At 42.4% G+C, this 24,287-nt stretch overlaps 5 protein-coding genes across 5 annotated transcripts; 3 read left to right on the top strand and 2 right to left on the bottom strand.

Moving 5' to 3' along the window:
- The first annotated feature begins 125 nt into the window (after positions 1-125).
- On the top strand, positions 126-6,376 carry tm9sf3 (transmembrane 9 superfamily member 3). The gene is made up of 15 exons (XM_037270797.1): positions 126-218; positions 1,100-1,295; positions 1,618-1,740; positions 2,197-2,357; positions 2,451-2,528; positions 2,627-2,758; positions 2,837-3,003; positions 3,074-3,168; positions 3,258-3,388; positions 3,915-4,054; positions 4,177-4,245; positions 4,318-4,464; positions 4,533-4,616; positions 4,715-4,791; positions 4,959-6,376. Exons 1-15 carry the CDS (start codon positions 126-128, stop codon positions 5,024-5,026), a joined length of 1,761 nt encoding a protein of 586 aa, XP_037126692.1. The 3' UTR covers positions 5,027-6,376.
- A 67-nt stretch (positions 6,377-6,443) lies between these two features.
- prdx3 (peroxiredoxin 3) lies at positions 6,444-8,925 on the bottom strand. Its single transcript, XM_037270800.1, has 7 exons — positions 8,824-8,925; positions 8,224-8,314; positions 7,960-8,101; positions 7,235-7,370; positions 6,918-7,021; positions 6,665-6,830; positions 6,444-6,592 (listed from the first exon to the last, which is right to left on the bottom strand). The coding sequence occupies exons 1-7, from the start codon at positions 8,857-8,859 to the stop codon at positions 6,542-6,544; spliced, it is 726 nt and encodes a 241-aa protein (XP_037126695.1). The 5' UTR covers positions 8,860-8,925; the 3' UTR covers positions 6,444-6,541.
- A 295-nt stretch (positions 8,926-9,220) lies between these two features.
- Positions 9,221-12,339, top strand: sfxn4 (sideroflexin 4). The gene is made up of 14 exons (XM_037270799.1): positions 9,221-9,410; positions 9,597-9,662; positions 9,749-9,805; positions 9,885-9,911; positions 10,079-10,133; positions 10,251-10,276; positions 10,348-10,401; positions 10,475-10,537; positions 10,645-10,713; positions 11,034-11,124; positions 11,261-11,376; positions 11,450-11,535; positions 11,601-11,718; positions 11,787-12,339. Exons 1-14 carry the CDS (start codon positions 9,372-9,374, stop codon positions 11,862-11,864), a joined length of 945 nt encoding a protein of 314 aa, XP_037126694.1. The 5' UTR covers positions 9,221-9,371; the 3' UTR covers positions 11,865-12,339.
- On the bottom strand, positions 11,923-15,513 carry dennd10 (DENN domain containing 10). Its single transcript, XM_037270798.1, has 10 exons — positions 15,132-15,513; positions 14,859-14,913; positions 14,076-14,272; positions 13,920-13,999; positions 13,684-13,832; positions 13,302-13,413; positions 13,114-13,214; positions 12,888-12,995; positions 12,718-12,812; positions 11,923-12,644 (listed from the first exon to the last, which is right to left on the bottom strand). Exons 2-10 carry the CDS (start codon positions 14,902-14,904, stop codon positions 12,477-12,479), a joined length of 1,056 nt encoding a protein of 351 aa, XP_037126693.1. The 5' UTR covers positions 14,905-14,913; positions 15,132-15,513; the 3' UTR covers positions 11,923-12,476.
- A 509-nt stretch (positions 15,514-16,022) lies between these two features.
- Positions 16,023-23,978, top strand: eif3s10 (eukaryotic translation initiation factor 3, subunit 10 (theta)). Its single transcript, XM_037271199.1, has 22 exons — positions 16,023-16,196; positions 16,705-16,895; positions 16,968-17,104; positions 17,177-17,340; positions 17,524-17,723; positions 17,883-18,091; positions 18,185-18,356; positions 18,421-18,525; positions 18,630-18,728; positions 18,815-18,931; positions 19,013-19,198; positions 19,362-19,709; positions 19,794-19,898; positions 19,984-20,097; positions 20,197-20,319; positions 20,388-20,541; positions 20,631-20,812; positions 20,927-21,009; positions 21,076-21,683; positions 22,009-22,138; positions 22,216-22,370; positions 22,884-23,978. Exons 1-22 carry the CDS (start codon positions 16,148-16,150, stop codon positions 23,060-23,062), a joined length of 3,810 nt encoding a protein of 1,269 aa, XP_037127094.1. The 5' UTR covers positions 16,023-16,147; the 3' UTR covers positions 23,063-23,978.
- The last annotated feature ends 309 nt before the right edge of the window (positions 23,979-24,287 follow it).

The raw sequence follows: 24,287 nt of genomic DNA, 5'->3' as shown, positions 1-24,287 counted from the left end.
CTTACGCCTTAAGCGTAGAAGAAGAGCGTCCCAAAAAATCGCCTCAGTCATACAACCAGGAAGAAGGTGGGCTAGCCCTGCAAAGCTAACACCCCCGATCTTTCTGCACACTTTCGCCGAAAAGAATGGGATCATCCAGGTGGAGGGTGGCAGCTGCGGTGTTCCTCGGTCTACTTGGCTCCTTAATATCCGTCGAAGCAGATGAACATGAACACACAGTAAGGCTACGTTTGGAAGGCCGAATGAAAGGGGATTGCTTAAAAAAATGGACGTTTGCTCTGTGCAACATGCTAACGTTTTGCTTAACTTTAAAGTAGAGCAGTACTCTGTTCGCAGACAGAAAAAGTCAATCGTCGTGTTTCTTATTTTTAAATATTGAGCTAGGAAAACGACAGCGAGGCTGAGCATTAGCAAGCTAGCCTGTCAACGCTCATCGGCCTAAGTGCTTATGGCCAAACGTTTCCCTGCTGGTTTCTTAGCACGGCTTGCTTGCATACTAAGCTATTTTGGAGCGCCGGCGTTCAAGTTTTGAGTCGCGTTATCAGGTCACAGAAAGTGTGCTGTTATTCCAATCATATAAACGTACCTGAATAATTAAACGGGTATTCCTGATTTGAGCATGTTGCACATGCCTTGTTAACTGCAGCGTGTTTAATAAATATCTTTAATACTCTATACAAGTGTCAAACTCAAGGCCCGGGGGCAAGATACGGCCCCCCACATCATTTTATGTGGCCCGTGAAGACAAATTGTGCATCAAATTCGTGTCATTACTAGAATTGCAAATTGTCTTCACTTTTAATATCTTTTTTTTTTTTAATATTTGACGAGTTTGAAAACTAGTTATTTGTCAGTTTGTTTTGTAGCTTTTACTGTATATAATATGAGGTGCTCATACATTCATTTGGGTTGACAGTCATAATGGCCCTCCGAAAGAAACTATGACTACAATGCGGCCCGTGAAATAAATGAGTTTGACACCCCTGCTCTATACAGTGAGAATAATATTCAATCAGATTTGGGGGGTGAATTTGGAACATCATCTTATGGTGATATTATGTCTGACCTTTATTGTAACAGTTCTTGTTTTTCCTTTCAGTACACAGATAAAGAGGAGGTAGTATTATGGATGAACACAGTGGGGCCTTACCACAACCGACAGGAGACGTACAAGTATTTCTCTTTACCATTCTGTGTGGGCACAAAGAAAACCATCAGTCATTACCATGAGACGCTTGGAGAAGCTCTGCAGGGAGTGGAGTTGGAATTTAGCGGGCTTGACATCAAGTTCAAAGGTACTTTACTGTTGCATCGCACCAACATGTAATACTTGAGCCTTTCATAAAAATGTCAAAGCATTGCTTTGGTATTGACCTTTAACCACATGTTGCCAAGACACATATTGAAAAGCATTTCAAGTAATTAAGGTTTTTTTAATTGGACTACAATGGCAATGGCGGTAACAGTAGACGTGGTAAACCAAAGCAGAGTTATTCATTGTTTGCCTGGGCGTACTTGTTTAGGTGTGGTTTCAGCAGATGGATTTCAATTGGTATTTGGAGATGTGTGCCTTCACATTGACAATTTGATTGTACTACATTTGATCTACCTCTCTAGATGAAGTCATGCAGACAACGTATTGCGAAATTGAGCTGGACAAAGCCAAACGGGATGCATTTGTTTATGCGATAAAGAATCACTACTGGTACCAAATGTACATCGATGACCTGCCCATCTGGGGTAAGTGACAATCCAAAACTTCTACAGTGAGTATATTTGGCTTTTTCTGTTTCTTGTTTCTCTCTAAACTTGATGAGCGAGCCGTATGAAGATTTGCAGGCCTAAGTTGTAGCATCTTTCAGGTTGTCCAACCTGTTGGGCACCTGTCCCCGCCCCCTCCCTCGCTGAACAATCCGGAATCTGGGGAGCAAATTTTTTGTCCTTGTTCTTTTTTGAGGCGCGTCCCACTACATTGAGTGCTGTGGCTGCATCGACGCGCGCCACTGGCTGCTGCGGTTGAAATTCCAGTACTAAAACAACCTGAAACGTTACGTTGTGGAATGCAAAACCAAGCTATTACAGTTTCATTGGAAATATTTTTATACTCCAGGATGATTTTGAAAACTTAAAAAAAAGACCAGGGTAAAAATATTCCATCTTTTTCAGCCAGTACCAAATTTCAATTTCATTTTTCAGGTATTGTTGGCGAGGCAGATGAAAATGGAGAAGATCACTACCTCTGGACGTACAAGAAATTGGAGATCGGCTTTAACGGCAACAGAATTGTTGATGTGAATCTTACTAGTGAAGGCAAAGTTCGACTTGTGCCCAACACAAGGATTGCAATGTCTTACTCTGTAAGTACCCAACAAGCTACTGGAATGTCTCTTGTGCCTGTATTGTAGGTCTTGTTGAAAACAAGTGTTAAGTGTCCCGAAATGCATACACAGGTGAAATGGAAGAAGTCTGATGTGAAGTTTGAGGACAGATTTGACAAGTATCTCGACCCGTCCTTCTTTCAGCACCGGGTGAGTGAGTTGAGAATGTCTGCTTGAGGTCACAAGCATGTTCCGGCCATGATGCCAGTGCGTGTCTAAATGAAACCATATTCACTCCTTCTTTCCAGATACATTGGTTCTCCATCTTTAACTCCTTCATGATGGTGATCTTCTTGGTGGGTCTGGTGTCAATGATTTTGATGAGAACTCTCCGAAAGGATTATGCCAGGTACAGCAAAGAGGAGGAAATGGATGACATGGTAAGCTCGCTAAAAGGTTCTATAAAGACAATCAGTACTTTCAAATGAGTTCATAGGACGCCGTGCTTTTCCCAATAGGACCGAGATCTGGGAGATGAATACGGCTGGAAGCAGGTGCACGGGGATGTGTTCCGCCCCTCGAGCCATCCACTCATTTTCTCCTCACTCATTGGCTCCGGCTGCCAGATCTTCTCTGTGTCTCTCATTGTCATCATCGTGGCAATGGTCGAGGACCTATATACAGAGTACGTCAGTAATTACCGTTCCGTGAAAGGAATCGCAGACGTAACAGAGTTGTTTGGTTTTGCTCCGCAGGAGAGGATCGATGCTGAGCACAGCCATTTTTGTGTACGCTGCCACTTCCCCTGTGAATGGCTATTTTGGTGGAAGCTTGTACGCGAAACAAGGAGGTAATGATCGCGTTTGAAAATAGATTGTTACCTTTTCACGTCATATACGACATTCAAATGTTCTTGTTTTGATTTCTTGACAAAAACAGGAAGAAGATGGATCAAACAAATGTTCATTGGAGCCTTTATGATCCCGGCAATGGTGTGCGGAACTGCCTTCTTCATCAACTTCATCGCAATCTACTATCACGCTTCCAGAGCCATTCCATTTGGCACCATGGTGGGTTTTAAAAAAAAAAAAATCTCATGGAACACCACCAATCAAAATGGTCACCAAAAGTATATATAGTACAACATACTGACGTGATGATTTTGTTTCAATTTACTTTCAAATGTATTTACTTGCTCTAAATGAAGAGTGTCAGGAATGGAATTGGACTGTGGGGTATGTTAGAGATGGGTGTGTTAAAGAACCCGGATGCTGATCTCCCGTTTGGACTTGTTTACTTAGCTGTGAACGCAACTTGTACAAATAGAATCATTTGTAAGTTTGCTTAACTTGTACCAATAGAATCATTTGTAAGTTTGCTTTACATGTGAAAGTCACTCTTGTGAAGAACTGGACTGAATTTGTATGCCAGCAGAGGTGCGCTTGATTCGATCTCAACTAGTTTGCTGGGAAGAAAGAAAGAATAAAATATAACTGTCAGGTTAGCGTGACCTTGCTTTAAGGTCGTGGTATATAAGTGTTAATTGGTGTCACTTAAACTGATTTGAAAGAAAATGATCCGTGTCTCCATATGCAGGTGGCTGTTTGTTGCATCTGCTTCTTCGTCATTCTGCCGCTAAACTTGGTGGGAACGATTTTGGGGAGGAACCTTTCCGGTCAGCCAAACTTTCCCTGCAGGGTGAACGCTGTGCCGAGGCCAATCCCTGAAAAGAAATGGTAGGTTTGCATCCTTTGAGGTGGAACCAGGAGTGTCCTTTGCCTGTGTCCTCCTTTTTTTCTTTTTTTTTTTTTTACTTTAAACGCTCTAAGCCACGTGTGGTGGATTTTTGTGCCCTTAGGTTCATGGAGCCAGCTGTCATCGTCTGTCTGGGTGGAATCCTTCCTTTCGGGTCCATCTTCATTGAAATGTAAGTCGGCGGCCCGAGAGTGGTTATTTTCTATATCCCAATTATACAAGTTGACTTTTCCTCCCACATCAGGTATTTCATCTTTACATCTTTCTGGGCCTACAAAATCTACTACGTCTACGGCTTCATGATGCTGGTCCTGGTGATCCTTTGCATTGTGACGGTGTGCGTGACCATTGTGTGCACGTATTTCCTGCTCAATGCTGAAGACTATAGATGGTGAGCGTCTTGTCCCACACTGTAACTTTGGAAAATAACCTGATGATCATGACGTTTCTCCTTTCCAGGCAATGGACAAGCTTCCTGTCTGCTGCATCCACCGCAGTTTACGTTTACATGTACTCTTTTTACTACTATTTCTTCAAAACTAAGTGAGTCTGCTGGCGGATGATTTTTAAAAAAATATTTTCCTTGTTGTTGTACTGAACAATTGCGCAAACTGAATGGTTTCTTCCCTGGCATATCTCAGGATGTACGGGCTATTCCAGACATCCTTCTACTTTGGTTACATGGCTGTCTTCAGCACTGCTCTTGGAATCATGTGTGGTCAGTATTTCATGCAGACGACATGACGTTTGAACATGTAGCTTTCGTTTGTACAAACAAATCCGACAGTCGCGTTGACACAAGTGCTAACATGGTTTTAAAGCAGCATTTTGTTGGGAATTTGGTGGAATTCCCAGGGCTAAATGTTTTCGGTGCGTGTCTTACAGGTGCCGTCGGATACATGGGAACAAGTGCCTTTGTTCGGAAGATATACACAAATGTGAAAATAGACTAAAGCACCACGGCAAGGTCCTAAAAATATCCAGGAAGACAGCCGGCAAACAACATCCTTTTTGTTTTCTTTCTTGCAAAGAGATTGCGAGAATCTCACTTTGTACAATGTAGTTTTCCATTTTCTGAATGATTTTCAAAGCTGCAACATGAAGTGATCAGATGCATAGCTGCAGATGAGGCATCAAAATCCGGTTGTGTTTTTATCAGTTGCGCTCACACAAATATTGGGGGCAAATGTTTAAGGCTTGCGTGGCTTCCCTTCCAAACCAGTCCCACCTGAGACCAGACATGTTTAGGGATGGAATGGTGCAGCTCTCTTCAGTGAAGAGGCCTAAATATATTGAAAGCCTTTATTTGTTCTATTGTGTCACAATAACAGAGTTATTCTGACTTGATTTCTATTTTGTATTCTTGAAGTCAACTCGCAGTAATGTTAGTGCGTAGTGCAAGTACTTTGTTCCCCATTTACTTCCACTGCAAAACTCGACGCTGCCACTTGAGTCATTCTCCCATTTTGGCGGCTCTAATCTTTCCTGTTACGCTCCCTCAACCTCCAGTGGCAGCGATTCGAGTTGCGCTGTTGTTGACTGCGGAGACGAGAATGAGGGTCAGATCTGCAGTCGGAGTACAGTAACAGACTTTTAAATGGATATGATGAGTTTACCCCCCCAAAGTTTAGTCTTGTTTTCTCAATGTTTGGGTTTGAATTTTGTCTACATGTAAAGATAATATATGTATGAGGGGAGTGTATATAACCTTAATGTACCTTTAGGTGTAGATCCCAAATGTATTTTCGTTGTACAGATTTACAAGACGGTGTTTTTTTTTTTAAATCAGCTAAAACAAAAGGTATGTTGTGGTTGGGGCTGGTGGCGCCGTTTCATCTTGCCTGAATTTGCATGAGGTTTTCACCAAACCATACTGATCAAATTGTTTCACCGATCAGATCGGCTTCACAATGCAAGTATGCACTGTTGGGGCTGGATGGTCCACTTGAGCTTACTTACTGATTTCCTATTTAAAGCTTTAAAAAGGCTCGGCATCTCGTAAGCCATTTCTTTTGCGCACCCTTTCGGTTTGCTGCCCCTTACATGACACGCTGTGTGTGAATGTCCAAAGGATGAGCTGTATGAAAAAGTCTACTTGACTTAAATGTCTTCATACCTACAGAGTGCTGCAGCCTTTCAAAGTCTTTATTTACCCCTACATATTGTGTATATACAGTATGTGCCCTACTTGTACTGCCTTCTCAGTTCTTATCCTTCCCCACTGAAATTGATTTTGCACCTCGTCTGATGACATTTTCATCCTGCATATTGTTGTAAAAAGAGGAAATAAACATGTTTATGTACAGGGGTTGTGAGCTTATGCCTGTTGATGTGCGAATGAGCAAAAACTAGTACCAACAGTTGTGGAGCTTTTACTTTTCCATAAATCAGTTTTTATTAGCATAACTCTCCATATCACAGTGCATAAAGCGACTTAACAACCTAAATGGACTTGTAGTGCTTTCCAATCAGTTGACTTTTTCAAAGTACTCTTTCGATCCTTCGGGGGTTGGTTTGATCTGAAATGAAAAGGAAAAACTTTGAATTGCAGAGTTTGTTCATATGGGCAGGCTGGAATATTGTCCACTCACTGTTGGTGACTTGGGGGTCCAGCTTGCGGGACACACTTCACCGTGGGTCTCCACAAATTGGAAAGCCTTCACAAGGCGAAGGGTCTCTTCGACACTACGACCCACTGGCAGGTCATTTACGCTCATGTGCTTCACCACGCCATTAGGATCGATGAGAAACAGACCCCTAAAATAATATCAGGAAAAACAATTATACGGAAACGTAATTTTATTGGGTCAGCATTCACCCTGAATTACTTTAAATTGTAATTACCTCAGAGCAATGCCTGGGTCCTCCAGCAGTACACCGTAGTCTCTGGAAATTTGCTTATTGAGGTCAGCGAGCAGAGGAATATGAATGCTGCCCAAGCCTCCGGCCTGCCAGACGCAAACACCATCATTACGATGTACAACACGATGTCGTGAGTCAATTACGTTTTTATTTGTTGCAAATGTTTTACATCTTAATATTGCACAAACACTACTACTAATAAAACTAAATATATTTAGACTTAGACTTAGACAGAACTTTATTGTCATTTTGTCAACACTAGGTGTGTACAAAACGAGCATAACGTTAAGGGAGCATACCTTGCGAGAAGTATTGGTCCACGCTAGGTGCGTGAAGTGAGAGTCCACAGACACACCCACTACCTCGCAGTTGATATCGTGGAACTCATTAGCCTTGTCGCTGAATGAGATAATCTCTGTTGGGCATACGAAGGTGCTACAATAAAGCAAACACAAGGAAACCATTTTACAATAATGTACATACCAGACATCTGTTCCTGGCTCATGCATGCTCATGCGCTAAATTACCTTTTTTTTTTTCCCCCCACCAGCACCCTTGTTAAATTTACTGTGTTAATTCACATGACAAGCATTTCTTCAGATCAGGAGTGTCAAACTCATTTTTTTCGCGGGCCGCATTGTAGTCATAGCTTCTTTCGGAGGGCCATTATGACTCAACCCAAATAAATGTATGAGCACTTCATATTACATACAGTAAAAGCTACAAAACAAACTGACATAACTCGTTTTCAAATCAGATGAGTAAAAACTGGTCAAATATGAAAAAAAGATATTAAAAGTGAAGACAATTTCTAGAAATGACACACGAATGTGATGCACAATTTGTCTTCGAAGGCCACATAAAATGATGTGGCGGGCTGTATCTGGGCCCCCGGGCCTTGAGTTTGACACCTGTGCTTCAGATAGATGGTCTGGCCTAAGATGGTCATTCTGGAAATATTTCTCAAAATCACAGGTCAGCTCGGGATGTTTGGAAGTTAGTCAGTGGGAGTGGCAGCACTCACAAATCCAGCGGGTAGAAGAAGAGGACCAAATATTTGCCCTTAAAGTCAGCCAGGCTCATCTCCTTGAATTCCCCGTTATGGACTGCGGTGGCTTTAAAAGCAGGTGCCGGTTGAGTGACTGCAGCGGCCCATCTGCAAGAGCCTGAAAGAACACATGACCGCTTAGGAGACTGTGAACTAGGCACTACTTTGTGCTATATCTGTGCAAAATCTTATTATTCAGACGAGTGGTTTCAGTAGAAATAGAGTGACATTTAAACATACCGCTAGAGAAGCAGGCCCTCGGCAGCACCGAAGCAGACCCAATTCGTTCGGCTGCAGCACCTCCTTGCCGACATGCTCCTGCAACTCTTGCCTGAAAAAATGACAGTCATCATTTAACATGCAGCTCATCACGTTTTTGAAAACCTTCATGACTAACTAATACTACAGCATGTAATGCAATTTACAGTATCCATGGGAAGTTTCTTGAAACAAATCAACAATTGACAAACTGAGCATGTGCTCAAAGCCAAAAGACCTGCGCACTTCCTGTTCTTAGTTTTGTAACCACTTAACAGCAGGAAGTACTGGAGCAAAACAGTATGTTAGATTTTAACATGTGCTTTACATGAAAGGGACAAACGGCAGTGAAAATGATGTTTAATTGATCATCTAAATGTAGAATACATTTAGAGTATATTTGAAACGCGGAAAGAGGTCACAAACCAGAGGTTGCTCCTGCTGGTTTAACGTAAGTCAGCATAACCTAAAAAAGCTTGTCATGCATTCTTCAATAGCATCTCTACTGATATTACCAACACGTAAAGTGAACGTAAACAGACATCGTGATGCAATTTAGTGTAAAGTAAGTTGTAAACTCACAGATGTCCTGAGGAGTCTTCCAATGCTGGCTGCCATTTTGGATGATGTCAGAAGAGAGGGCGGGTGGACGTTACTTTTTTTGACGCGTCTTTAATCATATACGATGGATATAGTTTTAGTATTGTTATTGTTGTTCTTCAATGCAAAAAACACCCAAAAATAAAATAAAGAAAAAGCAAAATTAAACAAAATCGATAAAAGATGCCTTCAGGTGCACACAGAAGACGAAAAATCTTTGCTGGTAGTATTTGAAACATGCAGATGTATATCTTTCAATTTCCGTTGAATATAAATAATAGACTATACATGCATGTATTCAACTAAATTCAACAATAAACATCATAATCTAATCGTCAACATGAACGCTTATTCTCAAATTCCCGACTGTTCCTAAAGCTATAACTGAACACGTGACTGACCACGGAAGTCGTTTCTATTTGACCTCAACAACATGACAGCTTGTGTTTAAGTGTGAGAATATCTTTTTTTATTTTCAAATGGGAAACCTTGTTTATTGAGTTTACAAGGATGATTACAGTATTGATGTAATGGATCCCAATCTGTTGTACTGGAAGAGCCATGGGGAGGTAATTGAGCAAGCAGAGATTCAGCATCATATGTATTTAGTGAAATAACTCATGTAGTTGGTATCATAATATAGTGTATTATGTAGCTATTTGTGTAAACATACAGTATCAAAGGAAGAGTTATAAATAGACCATATGATAATGTATATCCTTTCATTGATGAACTTGTGTTACTCTTCATTTCAGTCTGTATTTAGTCGTTTAAAGATCTGGGTGAATCTTCTGGATCCATCATCTCTGCTCACATCAAACGTGAGTATCAAGAACAGTTAAACAAGACTGGAGACTTGTCCAGTGATGTGCCACGAGTTGTGAATTAATTATACCGCTCCTCTCAGGCAGAAATACAAGAAAGTCGCTCCCAACTTGGAGATGGAGAAATAATCAACAAAAAGGTCAGATGCACTCTGTTTGCTTTTCTTTTTTGAAACCGTACCAAGTACCAATGTTTCTGTTTATTTTTCCTGCCTGTAGGACGCACATGCATGGAACATCTCTCTTGTAAGTACTAATGCAGGAGACAGACCCGTTTTAGCTGATAAAAATATTGTTTGGCCTATCTTTTACATATATCTTAATTTGGGCTTTTCATTAAATGCTTCCGCATAGTTGACTGTCTTAGAAATTAAGCTAAATTGAATGTTTTGACCACTGGTTTGTCTTAACAGTCGTGTGTCCATGCCGATTCTGGTTCTGCGCTTCCACTAGTTTTCCGCCCTCCAGGTACAGTACATTTAAAAATATATATTCATAGAACTGATTGATAATATCGAACTTTGTGCAATTGTGGATATGTTAGCTGCTTCTAAGGCCCTTTTTGTTTGTCTCATTTCTTTCCAGCATTTTTGCCATTTACAGCTCCATTGGTACGTCCGTCCTAAAATATGTAATAGTCTGCCGCTTGTTTGAGGAATATTAAAAATGGCTCTATTTTAAGGTGGTTGCCAGCTTTTTGCCGCATCGAAATATCAAACCAACCTTGTTTTGGCAGGTATGGGAGTTACTTTTTTTAAACCGTGTGTTTCATACCACTCAATTTTCATCCCTGAAACGTCTCCTTGCAGTTTTTATTACAAAGTTACACTGCCGGTTTCAACTATGCCAACAGAAATCGCTCCTCAGAGCAGGTAATGTACTTTTTGCAATACTCAATTGACTGCATAAGGCCTCTGCTCTGACAGTTGCAATGAAATCACTCATGAATGAGGAGTTGGCACTTTTTGCTTATCTGCAGGGTCACACGCCGTCTCTGAAGCAGCTCCTTTTGATAGCGGGGACGGTCTCCTATACAACATGCGCAGGGGTATGTACAACAATTATTGTGTGACAACTGTAGCTGGTGTGAAAGCCATGACCACAATACGCAGTTTAATGACATGCAATTAAATGACAAGAGTTTCACCACCAAACTGTTGCTGACTAATTCTCATCTAATACAATTTGCAGCCATAGTAATAAATAAACTATTGAATTGTCTGTTTGTCAATCCAAAATTATTATCATCATCCCTGGCAAGGCAGAATTTATTCTGCAGCTCGTGTATGTACCTTATTCCTTCTTTTGTGAGTTTATGTCCTTTTCATATTGTAAGTTGTTTAGGACAATGCAGCTTTTTGGTTTCAGGCCCTACCTCAAATGATTGTAAACCGTCTTGGTTTAAGAAGCATACTCATCCAAAATTTCTTCAGGTTTACCGCACCAATCCCACTCTCAGGTTTGTTATCCTCTTATATTTCCATTGTTAGAAATTTTAAAATAATATATTTATTTTTGGACATCGAAAGTTTCTGCCCGACAGTCACGAATTGATGATAATATATTTCAGAGCATAACATGTTTTGTCTTGCCAGCTGCTCTTGCTTTCTTCAACGTGTTGACTGTCAGAGCGGAAGAATGTGAAAATGGTATCCAAGTGTTCGATTCCAATGGTAATTCTGTGGGCATATCTAAGGCAGCGGCAGAAAAGGTAATAGAGGAGTATAAACATCAACACGACTGGACATGTTGGTCATCCACACTATTGCACTATTGTTTGTCAGGCTGTGATGGAAACTGCATTATCCAGAGCAGTCCTATTTGGCACAACTGCTGCTATTCCCAATCTCCTGGTTTCAGTCTTACGGAGGTCAGTCCATTCTAATGGCAATCATCAGATTGGAATTATTGGTGAACTAAAGTGCTCTCTTGCAGAACAAGATTTTTCCAGAAGAATTCTCTGCTGGTCGCCCCTGTCCGTCACATAAGTGTAGCACTCGTCCTCGGTCTGATGATCCCAATTTCATTCAGTCTCTACCCTCGGTTTGGGACGGTAAGATTCTGAATATCTTCTCGTCTGAATGGATCAACATGAGCTCATCTGACCTTGTTTTTCCCCAGATAAGGAGAGAAAATGTTGACAAAGACCTGCAGGCCAAGGTGGCCGAAGAACAGTTGTTCTACCACCGAGGACTTTGAGCTCAAGTTAGTAAAACTGAAAGGGCTCGAAGCAAATGAGAAATAAGCAGCGCATTGCTTTTTAACAATACATTTATTATTACTCTATGAATATTTTGAGCATTGATAGATGCCAAATACAAATCTGTTCATAAAAAATAAATGCAACCCTCCCAATGTTACATCATTCTATGCATTGCATTATGTAAGGAAATACTGAGGCGCTTAACCATTCATAGCAAATGTACCCTAAAACATAATAACAAACATGGTAGAACCTGAAAAGAGACAGTACACAATCTGTAGGCATGGAATTAAATTATTATTTAACTTAAAATCAAAAACTTGTTTGTACGAGTCTTCTCCTTGTCGCAAAAATGACCTGGATTACTGCACTGTGTATCACCTATTGAACAATGAGGCATGGTGACAATATAGTAAAACAGAATTATGTCTTGGAATTTGAGGTCAGCAAGAAAACTTTAGTTAAAAAAAATTTTTTAAATTAAACGCCATATTTGCCACACTTTTACTGTCATACATACTCAGGGTCCTGTCTGCTTAAGTGACAGGCGTGCCCAAACCGTCACCATTTTGGACGGCATCTGAGAATCCAAAAATTGTATAGAAGATTTACATCCGTAAAATCTGCTCAGCCGCAGCCAGATGAAACAGGAAGTTTTCCGTCGCTGGAGGGAAATGTTGCTGCTTTAAATATTCCAAAGTAATTTTAGAGCCTTCACACTGATCAGCCAAGGTCCCCAAATGAGCAAGAATTTGTTGGGTCTTTAAAGAAATGTCCTGTAATTCAGAATGTAGCTGTCACATTTATCTCCATTCCTGATAGCTTCGAAGACAAAAACACAACTCTTACCTTAATGACTTGACTATCTGACTTCTCCGTGTCTTCTGCGGAATGGACAATAAGATTGCCAATGTCCTTATGTAACTTCCCCATCATCATAGCCTCTGCGTTGGAAGACATCATTTATTGTCAGGCAAAATACTACTCAGTACTGTAGTGTTAGAAAAAAATTACAGCACCTTTGGCACTCTGTGAAATAGTGATGACACTGTCTGGGAGGTTGACATACACATCAAACAGGTCCGATCTGTTGCTCACCTCTGGATCGACAAATCCTGCTATATATCCTGTCGAAAAACAAAACTTACAAGTCTCCCATTTATTCCAACTATGTCCAAATGTTGAGTTAAAGTGACTCCCTTTGATAATTATTTGTGACAAAATGAAAATAGGAAACCTTTTCACCTGAGCATTTATTGAGATGCTCCAGTTCAGTATCAGTCAGGTGCACATATGGATGTAGAATAGACCAGTCTTTCCTGTGCCACGCGAGAGCAGGAAGAACTCTAAAAGAAAAGATTAACAGTGTGTAACCATGGCCAGCACGCAAAAAAATAATTGAATTACGAATGTAATGTTCGGATGAAATTTACCTCGTGAATTCCAATAAGGCTTCAATTCGAGGGTGGTGGACAGCAATCTTTTTTTTCAGCATGACAGCAGTGTACAGGATGATGGTTTCCATGCCAAACTGAGATACCACATCTAACATAAATAATAAAAAAAACACATTTATTAGTTTGATTTGGATTCTTTCATTTCAAGGTTCAAATTGCTACAGAACATTGCCACATGTTCCAAATGTTCTTTCAATCTGATATGATAGTTTTGTTTTTAAATCTAGTCTTTAATTCAAGTTAAATTAGTAAAAGTTCAATAAGTCACCCTATCCCAGGAAATTTATATTTTACATCACTTCCAATTGATATGAAGGGATCATCTATTAATGAAATGAAGTGCATTTTATTTCTTTACCTTTGATTGATCCTGCCAGGAATGCCTTTCGGATGTCGTAGTCCTTGGCTAAAAACGAGCCATTCTCTTCGCTCTGGCAAATACCTTTGATGAGGACAGCGATGTAGACCTCCATCATTTTCACTGGACTGCCATATTTGATGTACATCCTAAATAGTAAAACAAAGATTTCTTAAAGGTGAACATTTCAAATCGTGCAATAATCAGTATTGATAATCTTCGCATACACACTTTACCTGCAGAGTATTCGATTAAGCGCAGCATATTTCTCCGGGTTGAAGTCTTTTGCTGTAACTACCACTGACAAATGCGTGACCTAGCAAAGGGAGAAACAACTTAAGATGTAAGAAAAGCAACTTCTGTGCCATGCTTGTTATGAATGAGCCAGCTACCTTGTTTAGAGGTGTTGGCTCCTCGACCTCAAGTGTGCTGATGTAGTACCAAATGCGGCAGAATTGGCCAAATACAAAGGTATGAAAATCATCCTTGCTCTGCGTCAAACAGCACTTGCTCAGGAGGACGCTTCGAAGATCAGAGTCCACCGAAGGATAACACCACACCCACAGAGTGTCACCGTTCACATCTTTTTCTGGGGATAACGTGACACACACAATGAGGCAATATTGTGGTGCAGGGGTCAACCCCGGGGTCAACACCCCCACCCCCCCCCCCGTTTTTTTCCTTTTCTTAAATCGCCTGTAGGCTACCATAGCTAAGGTTCATGGCTTTGTTTGGTGACATTTATTTCTGAAATGACAGTGGAAAAAAAAGACAACCTGTCAACTAGTCCCAGTCATTTTCAAAGCAAGACTTGCTGAGGAAGTATGCAAAGTACCTAGGAAATGACTGTGTCTCCAATCTTGTTTTGAAGAACCGATAATATTCTGGGTCGTTATTAATAAATAGTGGATTACATGTAGTTTTTTTTTTTTTTTTACTACAGTACTTGAATCCCTCTTTTGTGAAATACTTGGAGCGGCCCAGACACATGAATAAAAATACAAATAAATTAAGTTTGAGACCTTCTGGTGTCGCAACCAAGACAAGATGTGAGAATTCTGCTATTGCAGCAGTTCGCTCTGCTGTCATGTGATTTTACAGCACAAACTCTATTAGTCGCTAATCTCCCATGGAAAAGAACGAGGTAAAATACTGTCTTGAGAAAGTTAACTTACCAATCAATCCGACGCTTAACATGGACTGTGTTTCGATTGATGCCATATTCCATACCTGGAGAATATCAGAATATGATCACTAATAAATTTCGGGAGGGATACAAAACTACATCTATTTCTTGGCTGAGAGTCGCATCTTGACCATCAAGATGCGACTGGCACCAAGAAAACTGCAAGCTATTCGAATGTAAAAAGATCAAAATGGATGCATAGATGTAATGTAAAAAAATTAATGCGATCATGAAACTGATGAGTTATTCCAGTTTCTGTTACCTCTGCTGTCACTGCTTTGCTGCTCTGAGCGTATTTTTCTTCCTTCTTCCGGGTCAGGAGACCTGACCACTCACAACCAATCACATTGTGGGCGTAAAAGGCATTCGATTCTGTATAAAATGTTTTAATGGTCGAACTGCGAGGCTAATCACCAGACGTATTTAAAATTAATTACAATATTCCCATAGATACGCACATTTCTGCATCAAAAATACACCACCATTAACCTAGATCAAGTGAATTCTGGTCCTGGCAAACCCAACAATTCAGCTGGATGTTTTACTTGAAATTTGAGATGTATCCACCTCGTGAATTGACATGGAACCAGCATTTAACATTTAGATCTCATACAGTTGACATTTGAGTGTCAGCGAACGCACCACAATGGGTTTACGGTACATACGGGTCACCCGGAGTTGCCAGGTTTTTTGAAATCCCCCTTTGTAAGTGTGCGAAATGTACACTGACAAAGGGGATTTCAAAAGACCTGGCAATTCCGGGTGACCCGTATGTACCGTAGTTGCCAGGTTTTTTGAAATCCCCCTTTGTAAGTGTACATTTCGCCAGAAACCAATTTAAAAAAAAAAAAAAAAAAAAAAACGTTTTAATATTTATTATCGACTAATAATAAAATAACCACATCTTCTGAAACATATTGTGTTTGTATAACTAATATTGATGAGCAGTTAACCCTAAGACGTTTGACAAAAAATTCACTCAAATCAATACATACAATTGCTAAATTGCAAGGGAGTAGTTTTGTAATATGAGGAAACCTCGTTTGATATGTTTTAAGACAATATGATCACTTAATGCGTGTTAATATCCGTCATGTTAACTGTTTCATGGGGGATGGCGTGTGACGCCACTTGGCAACCTCAGCGGGCCGCTCACGAGGTCCTTCCTTTCTCAGGCGCCGCCGTTTCCGTGCGTGAACCCGTGGCCTGGATGGACTGGTGGATTCTTTCAAATTTCACATAAACTCGACGATTTGATCAGATTAGCAAGCCACCAAAATGCCGGCGTATTTCCAACGCCCAGAGAATGCTCTGAAACGAGCGAATGGTGAGAAGAAATAGTGTGTAGTGGCGGCCTCTTTTATTCGTTCGCTGACGCGTCACCCAAAGTGGTGCTAATGCTAATGGAAATGCTTACGCCAGCTAGCGAATGTCACTGAGGAAGTCACCACGACTGTATTAGATTAGCCAGCAACCGAGCAGACACGCTCTCGTGGATTATAAATAATCCATTTCGATTTGCATCTTGACAGTTGAAGGAAATGATGCGTTTTCGAATTATTAACGTGAATTGTCTCTGTTCCATATGTGGTGACAATGTGTATGCTATGTGACGCCGCATCGGGCCTCTTCGTACTCAGAAATGATCTGTAGCTTTGCTCACAAACGGGTCTTATGAGCTCTGGAAATTGAACATTGCGCACCGATTGCTTCTGATGGCCAATTTCCCAGTGCTCTTGAGCACCACTTAAGTGAACAGCTAGTTCAATAGTGATGCTGTCTGTCGAGTTGATTGACTGGTTACATACTCGTCTTTTCCCCCGTGTAATGCACAGAATTCCTGGAAGTTGGCAAGAAGCAACCTGCATTGGACGTTTTGTACGATGTCATCAAGAGCAAGAAACATCGAACATGGCAGAAGATCCACGAGCCCATTATGCTCAAATACCTGGAGCTATGCGTGGATCTTCGCAAGAGTCACCTGGCAAAGGAGGGTCTTTACCAGTACAAAAACATCTGCCAGCAGGTTAGGTTCATTGGTGTGTTCTCGTGTCTAAGATCATCAGGGGGTTAAAGGGTTCTTTGCTTGTATCATCAGGTCAACATCAAGTCTCTTGAGGATGTGGTTAGGGCTTACTTGAAGCTGGCGGAGGATAAGACCGAAACTGCTAAAGAGGAGTCCCAGCAGATGGTCCTGGACATTGAGGATCTGGACAACATCCAGACTCCAGAAAAGTGAGAACGTTTGATGTGGTTTGTTGGTTTAGTCAAAAGCTTACGGTTTTGGGCTCTGTTTTCCACCTTAAGTGTGCTCCTGAGTGCTGTGAGCGGAGAAGACACTCAGGATCGTACCGATCGTCTGCTCCTCACTCCGTGGGTGAAATTTCTGTGGGAGTCCTACCGCCAATGCCTGGACCTTCTCCGAAACAACTCCAAGGTGGAGCGCCTTTACCATGACATCGCCCAGCAAGGTAACATATGTTATTGATCACATAAAAATGGATGGATGAACTGGTCTTACAGTGAATGTGTTAAGTGCGGTTAATATTTATCGTTAAAGAGGAAGTCAAATCTTTTCAGAGTAAAATGACCATTCTCGACATTCACGCAAATCCGGTACGAACTTTTCGATTGTGTTTTCATCTCATTTGCAGCATTCAAGTTTTGCCTTCAGTACACCCGAAAGGCAGAGTTTCGCAAGTTGTGTGACAACCTGCGAATGCATCTGAGTCAAATTCAGCGACACCACAACCAGAGTACTGCCATCAACCTCAACAACCCTGAAAGTCAGTCCATGCACCTGGAGACGCGCCTGGTACAGCTTGACAGTGCCATAAGCATGGAGCTCTGGCAGGTCTGTTTCTCATCAAAGAACATACATTACTACTATAAGTCATTCAGTTTCAATACTGGGAAATACAAATGTGCCGTTATTAAGACTTAGGTGCTAGGTAAAAATGTTTTGTTGTCTTTCCAAGGTGCTAGGTAAAAACGTTTTGTTGTGTCTTTCCAGGAAGCATTCAAGGCTGTTGAGGACATCCATGGTTTGTTTGCTCTGTCCAAAAAGCCACCCAAACCCCAACTAATGGCCAACTATTACAACAAGGTGTCGACTGTGTTTTGGAAGTCTGGAAATGCCCTTTTCCATGCTTGCACCCTCCACCGGCTTTATCACCTCTCTAGAGAGATGCGCAAGAATCTCACACAAGAGGAGATGCAGAGGTTTTTTTTTTTTTTTTTTACAATCTCAGCTTTGTATAAGATTATTCAGGTGAAGACCATTTAATGCTAAATCTCTTCTCACTCCACCTTCAGGATGTCTACCAGAGTCCTCCTGGCTACTCTCTCCATTCCCATCACCCCCGAGCGCACAGATATCGCTCGGCTGTTGGACATGGATGGTATCATTGTGGAGAAACACCGGCGGCTGGCAACCCTCCTGGGTCTGCAGTCTCCACCAACTCGCCAAAGTCTGATCAATGACATGGTAAAAATTGTTAGTGACAGCAAGGGTTGGTTTTGAGAGACATAACTGTTATTTTGTCTTCCAGGTGAGGTTTAACTTGTTGCAGTATATAGTACCCGAGGTGAAAGAACTTCACAATTGGCTCGAAGTTGACTTCCATCCCTTGAAGCTCAGTGGAAGAGTAACCAAGGTAACAAACTTCAAGTAAACGATTATGAAATGATTTTCCATGTCTTGTGTTGCGTTTGGTCAGGACTTCCTCCCACCGCAAAATCTGCTCTGCTCTCTTCCCAGGTGCTGAATTGGGTCAGAGACCAAGGTGAGAAGGAGTCTGACCTTCAGCAATATGTCCCTCACTTGCAAAGCAACACCATCTTGCGTCTTTTGCAACAGGTAATCAAACACAGTCTCTTCAAAAGATTTGAATTTACAAGCGCACCTTTTGCTGTGGTTTCATATTTTGTGTCCGTTCATATTAGGTTGCACAGATCTATCAGAGCATTGAGTTCAGTCGTCTGGCCTCCCTGGTTCCATTCGTGGATGCCTTCCAGCTGGAGCGCTCCATTGTTGATGCTGCCAGGCACTGTGATCTGCAGGTAAGCTCTTGAGCCAATCACACACAAGCAAGCACACAAGCGTGGACTTGTCATCATCAAAAGCTGTGTTCCCTCACAAAGGTTCGAATTGACCACACCTCTCGGACCTTGAGTTTTGGATCTGACCTAAACTACTCCACTAAAGAGGATGCTCCAGTTGGTCCATTCTTGCAAAACATGCCATCTGAGCAAATAAGGAACCAGCTGACTGCTATGTCTGCCTCTTTGGCCAAGGCCCTGCAGGTCATCAAACCTGCCTCCACTCTGGTGAGCTCAAGAAATTCCCACAAATGTTGTTGTCCATAAAAAGCTTTTTTTCCTTTGGGAGTTTTTTGCCGTGTTCGGAGAGATGTGTCATAAATCTTCTTGACTCGTAGGTTTTGAATTCTTCAATGCCAAATGTGAACTAAACCTTATGTTTATTTTTTAGCAAGAGCGTGAGGAGCACAGCCAGCAGGCCATCGCTGCTTATCTGAAAAACGCCCGCAAAGATCATCAGCGCATCCTGGCTCGTAGACAGACCATAGAAGAGCGCAAGGAGCGTCTTGAAAGCCTCAACATACAACGTGAGAAGGAAGAACTAGAGCAGCGGGAAGCTGAGCAGCAGAAGGTCCGCAAGGCAGAGGAGGAGCGCCTGCGTCAGGAGGCTAAAGAGCGGGAGAAGGAGCGCATCATGCAAGAGCACGAGCAGATCAAGAAAAAGACAGTGCGAGAGCGCCTGGAGCAAATTAAGAAGACCGAACTGGGCGCCAAGGCCTTCAAGGATATTGACATCGAGGTAAAGTCCAACCACATGAAGCCCTTTTGGTTCGTGTGTTTGATCTGTCCCTAAGATGTCTTTAACATACCTCTTGACATGCAGGACCTGGAGGAGCTGGATCCTGACTTCATCATGGCTAAGCAAGTGGAGCAGTTGGAGAAAGAGAAGAAAGAACTCCAAGAGCGCCTGAAGAACCAGGAGAAGAAGGTAACACCAGATGGTTTACAGTGAACACCTGTGTTGCGACTGTATTTGTGACGTCACTCATCACTGTACTGGACTCTTTCCGTAGATTGACTACTTCGAGAGGGCAAAACGACTTGAGGAAATTCCTCTTATCATAAAGGCCTATGAGGAGCAGCGTGTCAAGGACATGGAACTTTGGGAGCTCCAAGAGGAGGAGCGGGTTCGTTGCAAATTAGCTTTGGAAAATGAGCTATTGTACGCTTATTAAATACTTCCAAGATTTTACAAATATGTTTTTTTGGGGTTTTTTTTGTGGCAGATCAGTAACATGAAAATAGAACGGGAAAAGGCCCTGGAGCACAAGAAGCGGATGTCCCGCATGATGGAGGACAAGGAAAACTTTTTATCCAAAATCACTGCTGCGCGTAGCTTCATTTATGAGGTGAGTTACAATAGTGCCAATCTGGGTTTAGTCGTAACACACTTTTAAGCACACGTGTCCCTTTGTAGGAGAAACTGAAGGTGTTCGAGGAGCGCCTGGTGGAGGAAAGAAAGAATCGTCTGGAGGAAAGGAAGATTCAGCGTAAAGAAGACCGACGTAAGGCTTTCTACCTCCAGAAAGAAGAAGAAGAACAGCGTATCCACGAGGAACAGCTCAAGAAAGGTAAGGAACATGTATACACCAGAGGGACCACTCATTGGCGAGTCATTATCTGCTACTTTGTCACAAATGACATTTTTGGTCCGTCTCAGAACGCGAAGAGCGTGAGCGCATTGAACAGGAGCAGCGAGACGAGGAGGAGAGAGAGTATCAGGAGCGCCTGCGTAAACTTGAAGAGCAGGAACGGAAGCAACGTGCTCGTCAGCAGGAGATCGAAGAGCGCGAGCGCCGCCGTGAAGAGGAGAGGCGCACAACCCCAGACGAGAAACCCAAGGTTTGTCTCAACTTGTCTGTACATATCCCAATTGATTGTGGGAATGTTTTAATCTAAACCCACCTGCAGTCTGTTCATTATTGAGGAGGGTAAAGTTGTCATTATTCCCAACAGGACTGGGTGGGAGAGAAAGAGGAGGGAGGATGGCGGAAGCGCACCGAAGGGGAATCAGAGTGGCGACGTCCTGTGGCCGACAAGTGCGTTTGCTGCGGACTCATTTGTTGCGCGACTCTACTCTTCTAACTCTTGGGGTGTCTTTGTAGGGAATGGAGGCAAGAGGGTCGTGATGATGACAAAGAGGAGCGAGATTCTTTCAAACGAGGAGAGGGTCTACGTCGAGGCGGAGATGACCGAGGGCCCCGTAGAGGCGTCGATGAGGATCGAGGTCCACGTCGGGGCGGCGACGAAGACCGTCCCGCCCGCAGAGGGATGGATGACGACCGAGCTCCACGCAGAGGTTTTGACGACGATCGCGGCCCCCGGCGTGGCTTTGACGACGATCGCGGTTCCCGGCGTGGCTTTGATGACGACCGCGGCCCCCGGCGTGGCTTTGACGACGATCGCGGCCCTCGACGTGGCTTTGACGACGACCGCGGCCCCAGGCGTGGCTTTGATGACGATCGCACCCCCCGGCGTGGCTTTGACGACGATCGCGGCCCCCGGCGCGCTTTTGACGACGATCGCGGCCCCCGCCGCGGATTTGACGACGACAGAGGACCACGTAGGGGCATGGATGACTCCAGGGGTCCCAGGCGTGATGATGATTGGGGACCCAGAAGAGGAGGTGACGACGACAGAAGTGGTAGAAGGGACGATGGTCCACGTCGTGGTGGTGAGGACCCGGCACCCTGGAAGCCACTCACTAAACCAGGTATGCATTTGGCCTATGAGTCATCTAGTAAATGGCAACTGAATTTAAATCCAACCATGATCGTGAACATCTTAGTTTATGAAATATGCGGTAAATGACAAGTCGATTGTGAAGTCAGAAAACAAAGACAGCACTTGGGGAAAACAAAGCTGGCCATGCAAAGATGTAAGCAAATGACGGGATTTACTAAAGGTGCGGGTGCTTTTGGGGGCACATCTTCTAACGGAGTACGTGTTATTCACAGGGTTTTACAGTAATCCATCCCAATGACAAAACGGTTATGTTTACCTTATATTGATACTGTACTTTATTTTGATATAATAAGGAGGTGGTTGGCGTGAGCGGGAAAAGGCGAGGGAGGAGAGCTGGGGTCCTCCTCGCGGCGGCACCAATGATGACCAAGATGACAAAGAGAGAGAGGAACCTCCCAGTGATCGCTTCGGAGACCGTCAAAGGTGGGACTGACAGAATGAGGATCGTATTGTGCGTTTTTGGGGCTTGTCAGTTCAATTAGTGGTGTGCATATTTCCAGAGAGGACAATGGCTGGAGGCGATCAGAAGAAGGAGGAAGAGGCGGCTGGAGAGATTCTCGCAAAGAGGACACTGAGCGCCGCGTTGAGCGTGACGATCGCCGCGACGATCGCCGTGATGATCCCCAGAGAGCCCCACCAAAAGAGTTAAATGATGGTAAACGGAGCCTATGGTTGTGCACATCACAAGGGATCTGGGCATATTTTTATACACTAGGTGTTGTATTATTGGGAAAAATAGAAAATAAAATTCTGTTGCAATATTGATAGCAAAACAACAGCAGCAAACAAAAACTTACCTTTGAAGTAGTCTAATTGAATTGCTGTACTACTTCTAATGGATATGGGAATCAGCTTTTCTCTGTTTTGTAACTGGCAATATTTCAGCCATTGATACATGGACATTTGGACACCCTGAACGGCGTGCCGGTCTCGGCTTTTGATGCTGCATCTACACTATATTGTACCTTATCATAATTATTATTATTCCGTTTGATGAAAGTGGTACCCATCGCTTGTTTACATTTTGGTGTCAGTGACTTCATGCTTCTCTATTTCATCCATTGTACGGGAACTTTGCGTATGTGTGCCACGCTTCAAACAGCAGCCAGTAGGTGGCGTCATGTATCTTTAAAAGTAGTGCTTCTGATGAGCAATGTTGTTTGTGCAGGAGGCACCTGGCGTCGTGGAGGTGAAGAAAAACATGAGGAACACGACAGGCCCAAGGAAAAAGAACGGGAGCGCGAGCAAGACAAAGATACCGAGGGAGAGAAGACCTGGCGTGCGGACAAAGATCGTCGCACCAAAAACGAGACCGATGATGATGGCTGGACCACCGTCCGCCGCTGAGTCCCAACAAGTGGCTCCAAAAATAATAGCAAGACAGGTTAGATTAGCCTTTGGTAACTGAGCCCTCATTTAGCTGAATTAAAACCTCTGATACTCCCTGTCTATGATCCGTTTTACAATTCGATATCAAAACTCTTATACTTCATGCAGATGGATATTAAATTTACTACAAGTTGACGTTGAGTAGTTCTAAAAATGTTATGCATCAATTAAACCATCTCTGTAGACATGACAACCCCCAGCGGATAAGACTTGTATATCAAACTTACTGAATCACCAATGCCTCTTAAAATGTTACGTTTTACAGGGATGTTGTATGATGGCGCGCTCACGCAAAGGTCAATGTTGGCTAATCTACTGTTTCAAATGATTGTTAAACGAGTGAAATATCCATTTTGAAGTATATGCTTCAAATATTAAATTTGTCTCGTCAAATACTTTCTGCTTCTCTTCATGCAGTAGCAATGGAGTGACACCAGGTTGTATGTGACCGGATAAAAGCCTTTTTTTTTTTTTAAAGTTTGCCCTCCTATTGTTAGAAGATAATATTGACATGCCAGGCACCCTGCCGAATCTAGGTCAGCGTCAGAAATTTCAATATCGACACAGTAAACTCAGCTATCATGAGCCTAATAGTATAATCATTTCTAAATTGCTATCATTTACAACCCAGCATTTTAAATGAGCTCTCTTTAGCTCTTGCGTAACTAACAGTCGTTTTTAATTCACGCTAGTGCTGTGTAATCCTTACACAATATTAGTAAATATACCATTGCGATTGCTAAAAAACGTTTTCTTGTGGGCAGTTGGGCTATTCAGCCCACGCTTACCTTTGTCTTTTTTTATACACTGCAACCACTAGAGGTCACTAAAGCTCCACGGAGCACAGCGGGACTTTTCACATGGCAATAGCAGGCAAAACGAAGCATCTATTGTCTAAATTGTATTCAATATAATCAGAAACTTTGCGTTACTACTAATATACCAAAACACGAGTAGTATAAAATTGGGTGGGTTAAATTACCTATTAACTACGCATTATTTAGCGTTTGGTTCTATACTAAGATATCTTTTATTAGTCTTTAGATGGGATTTTTGTGTTACATATGTCTAAATACTTTTTACAAATAAAAACATTCATAAATTGTAATTGACGGGTGTGTTTTACTCAGAATTATTAAGGCTTCAAAACTAAAGTCTGATGTAATGCACGACATTACCGTAA

Source organism: Syngnathus acus, chromosome 15 (assembly GCF_901709675.1).
Source record: "Syngnathus acus chromosome 15, fSynAcu1.2, whole genome shotgun sequence".
Lineage (NCBI taxonomy): Eukaryota > Metazoa > Chordata > Actinopteri > Syngnathiformes > Syngnathidae > Syngnathus > Syngnathus acus.
The sequence above is the reverse complement of the archived record's forward strand: the minus strand, read 5'-3'. Positions and strand labels throughout refer to the sequence as shown.